Source organism: Galeopterus variegatus, unplaced genomic scaffold (genome assembly GCF_000696425.1).
Source record: "Galeopterus variegatus unplaced genomic scaffold, G_variegatus-3.0.2 Scaffold1677, whole genome shotgun sequence".
NCBI classification, from domain to species: Eukaryota; Metazoa; Chordata; class Mammalia; order Dermoptera; family Cynocephalidae; genus Galeopterus; species Galeopterus variegatus.
In genome coordinates, this window is record NW_007727788.1 from 18,177 (window position 1) to 29,884 (window position 11,708).

At 58.5% G+C, this 11,708-nt stretch overlaps 1 protein-coding gene across 1 annotated transcript in view; it reads right to left on the minus strand.

Annotated features, from left to right (window-relative positions):
* Nucleotides 1–9,798, minus strand: part of ARHGAP4 (Rho GTPase activating protein 4) — a 12,679-nt gene extending 2,881 nt beyond the window's left edge. The window contains exons 1-18 of the mRNA XM_008578397.1: nt 9,593–9,798; nt 9,349–9,511; nt 9,029–9,091; nt 8,580–8,759; nt 7,292–7,420; nt 6,968–7,189; nt 3,180–3,281; nt 2,825–3,016; nt 2,657–2,741; nt 2,353–2,380; nt 2,015–2,117; nt 1,324–1,384; nt 1,120–1,197; nt 901–1,035; nt 696–801; nt 374–607; nt 227–300; nt 30–142 (exon numbers count right to left, since the gene is read on the minus strand). Of these exons, the coding sequence (XP_008576619.1) occupies nt 30–142; nt 227–300; nt 374–607; nt 696–801; nt 901–1,035; nt 1,120–1,197; nt 1,324–1,384; nt 2,015–2,117; nt 2,353–2,380; nt 2,657–2,741; nt 2,825–3,016; nt 3,180–3,281; nt 6,968–7,189; nt 7,292–7,420; nt 8,580–8,759; nt 9,029–9,091; nt 9,349–9,511; nt 9,593–9,798 (2,274 nt within the window). The remainder of the gene's footprint in view (nt 1–29; nt 143–226; nt 301–373; nt 608–695; nt 802–900; nt 1,036–1,119; nt 1,198–1,323; nt 1,385–2,014; nt 2,118–2,352; nt 2,381–2,656; nt 2,742–2,824; nt 3,017–3,179; nt 3,282–6,967; nt 7,190–7,291; nt 7,421–8,579; nt 8,760–9,028; nt 9,092–9,348; nt 9,512–9,592) is intronic.
* Nucleotides 9,799–11,708: the final 1,910 nt, after the last annotated feature.

Genomic DNA, 11,708 nt, shown 5'->3' on the forward strand with positions numbered 1-11,708 from the left:
TCGCGGTGACATACCCCCCGCCCCCGGGCGCTGGAGGCGCGCTCGTGCAGCCGCAGCACGTCCCCCCGCTGGAACGTCAGCTCCTGGGCCGTGCGGCCCGTGTAGGCAAAGCAGGCCACGGCCTCCGTGACCCCCTCCAGGTCTGGGGGGAACAGGGGGTCCGAGTGGGGGTGGGGTGGGCAGCCAGGGTGGGGACAGGGTGGGGCCCTCCTGCCATCCACCTCACCATCCTCCTGGGCCGGGGTCCCAGCTTCCAGCTCCGGTTCGATCTCCCCCGCTAGGCTCTCCAGATGGGCGTCCCTGAGATTCACAGCAGGGTGAGCAGGATGAGGGTCCCCCCCACCGGACCCCCCCGGCAGCACCGAGAGTGTACCCCAGGCAGCTGGCGGAAGGTGGTGCCATGCACTTCTCATAGATGGGACCTGGCAGCACGGTCAGGGGCGGGAAAACCTGCACAGGATGCAGGATGAGCGTCTGCACCAGCTGGTTCACTCGGCCCTGCAAGGCCACTGGGTCCTGCCCAGCGGGCACAGGCAGCAGGGTCGGCCCGAAGCACACGGCCAGGTTGTAGGGATCCATCATGTTCTCATCACTGTACTGGGCCAGGCTGGGGGAACATGCGGGTCACAGGAGGGAGTCCCACACCCCTGTCCCCTCCACTGCCCCCGCCAGCTCGCCCCCCAAGAGGCACTCACTGGTTGAGGAAGGCGAAAAGGTAGCGCAGGACCACGAGCACCGATCCGGGCAGCCGGGCCAGCAGGCGGCTCACATGCTCCACCCGCTCTGCCACAGCCTCCAGCTCTGTGGCCAGGGCCGCCCCCCAGAGAGAACTGCATGAGGGAGGCCACCGCCACCAGCCGGTGGCCCTCCCATCTGCCCAGCCTCAGGCCCCGGCCTCACCTGCAGAAGCCAGCAGCTCGCCAAACAGGTCGGGGGGAAAGAGCGGGGGCTCCAGGCTCCTGAAGTAGAGCTTCAGCACCCCAGCCACCGAGTCCAGGTCACGGGCACTGCAGCCTTCCACCAGGGGATCCTCCCCTGCAGCAGGTGGCACAACAGGGTGAGGAGGGTGCATTGCACCTGCTCAAGCCCCCATGCCCAACCCGACCTGCCCGTCCCCACCTCTCTCGAAGGCTTCGCGGATCTCTGAGACCCGGGGCTGGGCACCCGATACTCGGAAGATGCCCTCGTGCTGTAGGCCTGCGGGAGGACAGGGAGCTAGTGGGCACCCAGCGCCCTCCCCCTCCTCCTGGGCTGGCCCCCATGCCAGGTGCCCGGGACCAGGTGCTGTGGGCCAGGGCAGCAGGAGGGCTGGGCCTCGCTTACCCTGGAGGTTAATGAAACGAACGCAGCTCTCCACCACCAGGGGCACGGGCTGGCCTGAGCTCTGAGGACAGAGAGGGTGTCGGACACGGCATGTCTCATCTTGTCACTCGGTTGCTGCTACTTTCTCTGAACAATGCGCTATCGTTGTCAGCATCGAGGCCTAGCCCACAGCTTATTAGATTCAGTCCTAGGAGTCTGATATTTCTGACGCTGTTTCAGGGAGTGCCTTACATTTCATTTGCAAACTATTTGAATCAAGTAACATTTCAAAACTCAAATGTGTTCATTGAAATAGTCTGTCGATAGGACACAAAGTCTGAAGAAACAAAAGTCGGTCGATGACCGCAAACCCTAACCCAAACCCTCCCTTGTCTCACTGCCTCGAACCCCCACTGCCACACTGGCCGCAAGTGGGGCTTGTGGGCATCTGTGTTGGTCCCAGTCACAGGTAGAAAGCTCCCAACATCTCACCCCTAAAAACACTGCTGCCCCAATTGGTGCAGGCCATAGGGGAGCCCAGCGAAGTCCTGCAAAAGGCCCACCCAGGAAGTGACAGTTCACCAGTGGTCAGGAATGGAGGACACTGGGATCAGGCAGCCTCTTGGGCCACAGAGGTGGCCCAGGGCTGGAGAAAGACCAGAGTGAACAGGGCGAGCTTGCAATCAGGTGGAGTGCTGGGCAAAGTGAGTACCTGGATAAACTTGTCCATGTCTCCCCCAAAGAGCCTCTGGTTATACTGGGAGCTGGGGCGGGGCTGGCGGCTCTTCTGGACTTTTCTCTGTGTGTACTGGGTCCTGCAGTGAACGGGAGCTGGCTCTGGGGGAGCGAGCGTGCAGAATAGGATGCCCCCACCCCAGCCCAGTGAAGCCATGCCCCAGACCTCTCGAGTTATTCCAGAATCCACTGGGCAAACTGGGAAATCGAGGCCACGGGGGATGGGCAGCAGAGCTGCCTCAAGGAAAGAGGAGGTGGGGGGATTTTCACAGAGCCCAGCTGCTGGGAACAAGCCGGCACCTCATAAGGACTCACCAAGACATCTCCTGCTCCTCCTTGTCACCTGGAGAGGAGAAAACGCTGGTCTGCCTCCAGGCCGGGATCTTCAATACACCCCAGAGAGAAAGGCACGGCCTGAAGGCTCAGGGCAGCAGAAGGGCCAAGGGCAGGAGAGAGGCCAGGCCCCTTGCTGGGTTAGTCCCTCCATGCCAGCCAACCTCTCCAGGCGGGGAGGAACATGGGCTGCGTAAGGGGTCCCCAGGCAGGAGAGGAGGGGCAGGTGCAGCTCCTGGCCCTGGGGGTGGCAAGGAAGGGGTGGGGGACTGGGACCAGGGCCCACCTCGTTGTATGGCCTCCTGCAGCTTCTCGAGCTTGGCCTGCAGCTTGGCAAGGATGCTCCGTCCATTCAGATACTCCTGGAGCTTCTGGAAAGCCCAAGAGGAGCCCAGAGTTTGAGCCCCGGCTCTGCCCTGCCCCCTGCCCCTCCGCCCCACCCACGTGTCCCCACCGAGATGTAGAAGGTCTCAGTCTCCTGCTGCTGGCCCCGCCTCCGGCCCCCCTGCCGGGTGCCTGGGTCTGAGCTGGTGGACTTGAGCGAGTCGGTGGAGGGGCTGGTCTGGAAGGAGTCAAGTACGTCCCCATCATCCGATGCCACCACCTCCAGCAGGGCCTGCAATGTTGCCTTCAGTGTCTTGTTCACCTGGGGAGGGGATGGCACCAGAGTGGTAAGAAGTGGGGAATGAGGTGGGTACAGAAAGCCCAGGTCAGAAGGAAGGGGGAGAGGAGGCCACTGCTGCTTCCCAGAGAGGGCTCTAGAGACTTCAGGAGGTCCCTGTCCCCACGTCAAGCCAGGCCGCCCATACCTCCTCTGTCTCGATGGTCTGTCGGTCCAGGCGGCTCTGGATATTCTGAGCTCTGGGCAGAATCTCATCCCGTAGCTCCATCTCCACCCGGACCTCAGCCACCTGCAGAAGGACAGCATCTGGGGGTGGGCATGGGGATGGCTGCGGGTGCCGAGACCTCCAGGGCGTGAGGGAAGCAAGCACATTCCCGCCGCCTGGTGGCTGAGTACAGGGCCACCAGATCTGACACGTAAACTGAAGAATGCGAGGGCGTCTCCCAAGAGAAATGAACACGCACGTCCACACCAAGACTCGCCCATGAATGTTCATGGCAGCCTTGCCCATAATGGTCCCAAGGTGGGAATAACCCAAGTGTCCACCAACAGATGAATGAATAAACACAACGTGGCATGTCCACGCAATGGAATATTATTCAGCCACAAACAGGAATGAAGTACTGATCCGCACTACGACGTGGATGGACCCTGAGGACATCATGCTCAGTGGAAGAAGCCAGTCACAGAAGGCCACAGAGTACATGATTCCATGTACATAAAATGTCCACAACAGGCAAACCCGCAGAGACAGAAACTGAGCCGAGTGGGCTGGGGAGTGACAGCGAATGGGTACAGTCTCTTTTTGGGGTGATGGGGATGTTCTGCAAGTAGACACTGGTGATGGTTGCACAAGTGTGTGAATATCCTAAGAGCCACTGAATTGTACACTTTAAATGGGTGACTTATCTGATAGGTGAGCCGGGGTCTGAGACAGAAGAGGGAGGGTCTAGCCAAACCTCTCCTGGGGAAAGAAGACAAAAAGATTGCTCACTCTAATTGCACAGAAATAGATGTCCCGCGGGCAACATGGCAGCGCCCTGCCTCCTGCGCAGAGTGGGGTGGGAGAAGAGTGCGTTAGCCAGTGACGAGCTCCTCTCTTTTAAACATAGAAACATCTAGAAAGCTGACATTACAGTGACCATTAAGTGAAAGCTGAGAGGGAGGCTTAACTTCTCCGAGGCAGGCTGTACAAGCCCCGCCGTAAAGAAAAAGAGGAACACAAGAAGGCACAGGTCACGGGAACAAAAAGGGAGGGAACCCTGACACACGCTATGGCACGGATGACCCTGAGGACACTGCCCAGTGAAAGAAGCCAGTCACAAAAGGACAAATCCTGTATGGCTCCTCTTATGTGAGGCCCCTAGAGTAGTCAGATTCACAGACACACACACAGTAGAGCGGTGGGTGCCAGGGGCTGGGGAGGCGCTGGGGAGTCACTTTCATGGGGACAGAGGTTCAGTGTGGGAAGATGAACAGGTTCTGGAGGTGGATGGCGGTGATGGTGGCACAACACTGTGAACGTGCTTCATGCCACCGAGCTGTGCACTTAAACATGGCTAGCGCTGTATTTTCTGCTACGTGTATTTTACCACAATTTTTTTTTAAAAGTCCATTTAGGCCCTAGGGAACCCTGAGAAACCCACAGAATTAGCAGAAAACTAGATTTACTCTCTGGAAAGGCTAAAACAGGGATTTTTGGACTCAGGGACACGAGTCACAGCTGAAGCAGGGGATGAAAGTCCAAACCGATGAGACAGTATAGCTGCCCCACCATCTGGGGCTGGCCTGGCCCTGCCAGCCTGGCCTTGACGCCCTGTTGAACACAGGCAATGTCACAGAGCATCAACGTCAGGGAAGGCCGCTCTGTGACCATGATGGGTGAAGACAGAAACCAGTCATCACGTCTGAGCACAGACAAAAACAAGAACTTTGTGCAAGACACAAAAACCTCTCTCTATCCCGGCTACTGTGAGTGACCACAGCTACTCCTGCTTCCTAACAGCATCCAACCCAGAGCCAAGCCCCACTTCCTTGGACCCTCCCCATGATCCCCCAGCACAAGCCCAAGTCCTATAAGTCCCTTCTAACACTCCGTCACTGACATGCCCAACAGTTTCCCACAGGGTAGGTCTCCCCCGCAGCAGTGAGCAAGAAGCTCAAACTGAGCAATCACTGGGGCATTCCTGATGGGCTGTGGCTTCAAGAAAGATCCATACACCACAGAGTGAGCTCCCAGCCTTTTCAGCCCTCTCTCCCCAGACAGAGGGTCAGAAGAGCTCCCCCTGGAGAAGCCAGCAAGGCCAGGAGGAAAGACCGACAGAGGCCAACATTTGGGGGTCCCCCCAACAAAAGAGCTGAGTCCCTGCCTGGCCACACTGCGGGCACCCACTGCTGACAAGCTCTGCTCACGCCCATGAAGTATCTAATCTGCCCCTCAGTGCCTCTTCTTAAATATGACCTTACAGCCAAGAGTCACCAGACATTTGCAGGAAGCTCTAAAATGGAAGACAGAGACCAAAGCAAGGTTTTCTAAAAAAAACCACAAGAAGTGGGGCTGGCCACTCAGCTCAGTTGGCTAGACCGCAGCCTTACAGCACTAAGGTCATGGGTTCAGATCCCCACACTGGCCAGCAGCCAAAAAAAAAAAAAAAAAAAAAAAAAAAAAAAAAAAAAAAAAAAAAAAAAAAAAAAAAAAAAAAAAAAAAAAAAAAAAAAAAAAAAAAAAAAAAAAAAAAAAAAAAAAAAAAAAGCTGCAATAAAACAGAGCAAGTGCAGGGAAGAGAGGGACACATTGAGAAAATAAAAATGAGCATTTTGGAAAGATCTGAGGAGATACTGTATCTATGAAACAAGAGGAAAGGGTTATTTGAAACACGAATTCAGAAAAGTAAACACAACTCTTATAAACCAAAAAAATACGAGAATACAATTTATTTTTAATACAACAAGGGGTTGAAAGAGATAGCTGAAGAAATCTCTAAAAAAGCAGAATTAAAAGGTGTGATGATGGGAAATAGGAAAGAGAAAAGAGAAGGAAATTACAGAATCAACCCATGAGATCCAAATCCCATAACAAGGATTCCTGAAAGAGAGAGAAAAGGAAATTATCAAAAGAAAATTACCAGCCCCAAACCTCAGAACACAACTTTCCAGACGGACCAGGCCCACTGGTTACCCAGCACCATGGAGAGAAAAAGGCCCCCGAGGCAGAGCATCATGACATTTGATGAGGGAGGAACAGACCATCCCCAAAGCTCCAGGTCATGTGCAAAGGCTCAGAGACTGGAATGGCACTAGACTTCTCACCGACGATCCTGAAGCTCAAAGGCAATGCCTCTAACATCCTAAAGGCCAAATTACCGATCAATTGCAAGGGTGGAATACACACATTCACAGACGTGCAAAGTCAGGAAACTCCTGGGGAAGGTGCCAACCAAAAGGAAGGTAATGAACCAAGACAGACGCAGACATGGGGTCCAGGAACCAGAGGGTCCAAATGAGGAGCAACAGCAAGATTGCTCGGGGTGATGGGGAAGGGGGCTCCGGGCTAGCAGCTTGGCAGGGGGCCTAGAAGTCCAGCAGTCTAGACTGGGGGTCTCCTGGGGGAAGACAGGGTTACCAGAGTGCCTGGTGTGGAGGACCGCGCAGGGAGGACGGGTACGGTTCCGTCCAGGAGTGTGGCGCAAGGTAGCATAAGGTCATGGCAATGGGCATGTGCTAGGATCAGTACCTAGAAAGCTGGCACAGTTAGCCTGTTTGCTACCTTGGCACCATGGGGGTGCTCGCACCGCCATGGAAGTACAGAGGCTTCCAGTGAGCCACATCTGCCCTGCGGCCCCGGAGCACGAACAACTGGCTGCAGTCTCTGTTCCTTAGCAAGGGGGTCATGCCTACCATCATAACGGAGACCCGAGGATGCAAAGCCCTTTGCAACTGTGCTTAGGGCATGAAGAGTAGCAGAGTGACCCTCACCTCATCCCCCTCATGGGGCTGGTAGTCAAAACGCAGTGGGGGACAGAAGGCCGTTGCGTGCACCTCGAGCACCTTGGCCTTGTCCCCTGGAGGATCCAGGGCCTCCACAGCCTCTTTCAGGCTGCCCAGGCCCTGCATCTGGGAGGCTTGGGTGCGGCTCTCTGCGGCTGTGTAGCTCCGGAGCACCTGCCCCAGGGCCAGGTGGAACCCTGTGTCACAGCACTGGGGAGGAAGCAAGGAGACAGCTCGGGGGAGCCCCTTGCACCGTGGCCCCTGAGCCCTGGTGCACCGGGCACCCATCCCCACTCGCCCAGCAGGACTTACATCCATGAGGTCCAAGACGTCGTGCAGGTAGTAGTTGCTGACGGCGGCATTGACGCTGGCCAGGCTGAGCAGGTACTCATTGCGTGCCTTCGTGCACTTGAGTTTGTGTTCTAAGAACTTGGCCTGACGCTGCTCAGGACCACAAAAGTGCACCAGCGTCACCCACTCAGCTGGCCAGCCCCCATCTCTGGCCTTCCATGTAACTCCCACCTCTCTGCTGCCCTCCCCCTGTGGACAGACTACACGTGATGTCCCACAGGCCCCTTAAAGTCAATGTGGCCCGGAAGCCCCACCGCCTTCCCCACCTCACCTTGCTCTGCACAGACGCTGTCATCTCAGCGCTGGGCCCTACCATCCACCAGGTGCCCAGCCAAGCCCCTGGAGCCTGACAACTCCCAACTCTTCACCCGCCACTTCGAGTCCTCCCACAAGGGTCAGTCCTCCTGCCAGCTGTCCTGCCTTCTGAGTATCCACCTCTTGCCTTGGTTCAAGCCCCTAACGTTCCTCAGTGTCATTCCTCACAGAAGAGGTGGCAACACAGGACTAGATACCTGGTAAGTAAAGAGCGCGCATGGCACGGCCCCCACAGGGGAGGTGGGAGCCAGAGCGAAGGGACCTAGGGGATGCACCAGGAACTCTGCTTGGATCCAGCAGGGACATTTCACAGAGGAGAAAGTTTGTGTCAGGTAAGAAGGGACTGGAAGGGCCATCCCAGGCAGGACAATGGCAGCACAAAGGCACAAAGGGTGATACAGCCACAAGCCTCTTGGAGTGCCAGGGTTGATGGGGAAGGAGCGGCCCGAAGGGAGGGGACAGATCCGTTGAGCGCCATGTGACAGAATCTGCTGGCTGCAGGGAAGCACTGGAGGGCACTCTAAGTACCGCAGCCAGGGAGACCCTCCCCAAACACAACCTAACCCCATCATTCCCCTTAAGAACACTCCAGGATGCCCACCTCTCTGTCCGACTCACAGAGTCCCAGGCCAGCAACCCCAGTCCCACCCCACCCAGCTCGGTGCCTCCATCCTGGCATTTCTCTTCAAGGGCCACCTTGAATGCCCTTTCTCCTCGCACGTCACCTAAACACCCATCCTAAATGTTTTCTCGCCCCTCTGAAACTTATAGGCTGTCCCCCAACCCAACCCTGCCTTCCCCCTCCATACAACAGGCCCCAGTAAAGGCCGGGGACCCTCAGAGACAAAAGCCAGGAGGCAGAACCTTCCAAGACGGACAGTTAGACGGCCCCGAGCCGGCAGGGATGCGTCTGAGGTGCCCGCTCCAGGCCCACCTTCTCCACCAGCCGCCCTGCCTTCTTGAGGGAGGTCTTGCGGAGGGGCCCAGCGTCGGCGGCCGCGGTCGGGGGTGGCGCGCTCCGGCCTGCCCGCTTCTCCTCCTGCCGCTCTGCTTCCCGGAGCTTGGCCTCAGCGTTCACGCTCTCCGTATGGTACACCTGGTACGTCTTCCTGGCCTGCAGGGAGGCCCAAGGCAAGGCGGCCCTGCTGAAGGCCACGGCCAAGGCCAACCCCTCCTCCAACCCGGTCCATCTGGGACTTGGACCTGACAGCTGGGCGATCCCACACGAGCACTTAGCCTAACCACCCTGTTCCTGGGGCAGGTCCCTGAGGCCCAGAGAGAAGGGGCATTCCCCATGGTGCTGGGCACCCAATTTTCCTTGAGCCTGGTTTGGGGAGATGTGATGGACTGGGGGTGTTCCCGCTTCCCCTGCCCCTTCCTCACCGTCTGCAGCTCTGAGACCACCTCCAGCAGCTCATCCTGCAGCTGTTGCTCCAGATCCTTACTCTAGAGGTGGAGGGCAGTGTGAGCGCAGCACTGCCCCAGGCCAGCACCCGCCATGGTCCTGGGAACACCCGTGCCACTACTTGGCATTCAAGGCTCCACCCAGCTCAAGCCCCATCTTGGGGCACATGGGTCCCCAATGCCCACCTGGCCTCCCATGTTCTCCCAACTGCACCACCTCCGGAGCGAGCCCCCATGAGCTACCCTCGCTGGATCCTGAAGCCTCCCACACCTCCCGAGGCCCAGGGCGAGAGCCCCACCTTCTTGATGATGCGCCCCACATCCTCTGCAATGTGACTCAGGCGCTGGGCCAGGGGCCCGGCCAGCACCTCGCTGAGGGCCGCACTCTCCCGGCTCTGCTGCCGCGTCTGCTGCAGCAGCACAGCCCAGCAATGCAAGGGTGACAGGAGGGACGGCTCCTTCCTGGGGGCAGAGGGGCACTCAGACCCAGGGAGTGGGCGCCTCGGGCCCTGCCATGGCCCTCCTGCCAGCGGTGTTACCCACCGGAAGCTCTGGTGCTCCCGGCTGCTGCCCCCCAGGCGGCCGCCGCGGCTGCAGAAACGCTCGGCCAGCTTGTCCAGGCCCCGGGAGTACTCCAGCTCTACCTCGGCACGGCGCCGCATGAACTCGGCCAGCTCCTGCAGCAGCTCCCGCCGCAGCTCGCCCTGCACCTCCAGGCAGCGCAGCTGCTCGCCCAGCTGCCAGCGCATCTCTGCAGGGGGACCACAGCTCAGGCCCGGCCGGCACGCCCTGCCCGTGCCAGCCAGGCCAGCTGGGCTGGGCGAGGCAGAGGCACAAGACACCTGTCCTACACGGCCAGCCGGAGGGCTCCTTACTGCCTGGCCTAGGCTAAGAGCTGGAGCGGAGAGCAGGAAGGAGTTCTGGGCGCAGCTAAGGCTTCTGGGGAAGGGACCTCTGTGCTGAGACTCAAGGGAAATGGTCGGACCCAAGTGGTCGAAGAGGATGGCGAAGGGCGCCCCAGCGAGAGGGGGCGTGGCAGCTCTGGGAAGGCCACAGGCACCTCCAGCCAGCTGCCTTTTACTTTGCCTTGCCGTCCCTCCCTGGTTCCTGTAAAGCCCCCGAATAGTTTCCCCTGCCACTTCCTTCCCCTCAGGTCCTCAGGACCCTGGGTTGCTCAGAGCTGAGGCTGCCATGGCGCTCTGCCAAGCCTGCAGTGGACTCATGGCCTCAGTGGCCAGGGAGTCCTGCCTTCAGGCCCCAGGGGAAAGCACAGTCCCACAGTGAGGGCTGGTGGCCAGGTGAGCTGATTGGGCCTGATAAGTGAAGGGACACAGAGGGGGCTGGCCTGTGTCTTCTGTCCCCAGGTCCCAGCCCCAATCAACCCCCACCCTAGTGCTTTCCCCATATCCCGCAGAGAGCCACACCCAGGGCCCCACGCCGCTGGCCTTTTGACACCTTATCACTGTCTTGATTTGGCAACGCCGCTTCCCCACCATAGACCTAAAGCAAAAACCACCTGTCCGACAAGCTTAAGCAACCTGCTCAAAATACTTCTGCCACCAACTGAGTGCCCAGGTGGGCACTGAGGGTCCCAAGTAAATAAGACACTGTCTTGGCTGCTGGCAAGCAGGTTGCCCATTTACTAATCTCTGCCCACATCCCCAGGGAGGGACATTAATCGATTTCTTCATTCAGCAGACTGCTGATTACACACCCAGCCTGTGGCAGGCACATTCCAGATATGGTGGCATAGAGGGCTGACCAAGTGCCTGCCTTCCAGGAGCTGGGGTGGGAATGGGGGGACAGAGAGCAAGTGGATCGACATGTACTATAACGTCCAGGAGCACTGGATGCTGAGAAGATGAATACACAAGGCGAGATCAGAGTGGGAGGAGGGACGAGGAGCAGCCCTTTTAGAGGAGCACGGTCGAGAACAAGTGACATTGGTTGGAACGGAGGCCTGGAGCAGGCTGTGCCGGGACAGGTGGGAGGAGTCTGAGTGCCGTGGTCCAGGGAGAACTGGCTATACTCCGGGTGGAGGGGAGTCACGGCAGCAGAGCGATGTGGTCCAGCTTTGTTTTCAGGCCGCCTTGTGCTGCCATGTGCAGCCCAGGTGGCAGCTACTGCACAAGCCCAGGCAAAGACTGTAGGGTCTCGGACCAGGGAGCCAGCCTGGGAGGCAGGGCTCAGGGTGGCTATTCAAAAGGACTCCATTGTGAACAGCTCGGTCCTGCCAGTGACTGCCCAGGGGATGTGGGGCACAGGGCCTCGGTGGACTTGGCCTGCCCAGCATCTCCATCTCCTCCTTTGATTTCCTCTTGGAGAATGTCTCCTCCCTATGCTCAGCCCCAGGTTTGGGTGGGACTGGGTCTGGGGCCCTGACTCCAGGTGCCCCAGACCCAGCTGCATGCATCACCACCCACCCACCCCAGCTCCTCCACCCCCACCCGCCACTGGACTGGCTCAGTGATGGGCTGGGTATGGGAGACCAGGATAGGGGACTTCCCGACAGTGAAACCAACACAGAGCAGGGCAGGGCCCACAATGCCAAGTGAGAGAGATGGAAAGGGTCTCCTAACCACCAAGGCCGGCCTCCAGTGGCTGACTCGTCAGCTCCATGGGCCAGGTGGGGTGGGTGCTAATGCCACTCGAAATCAGC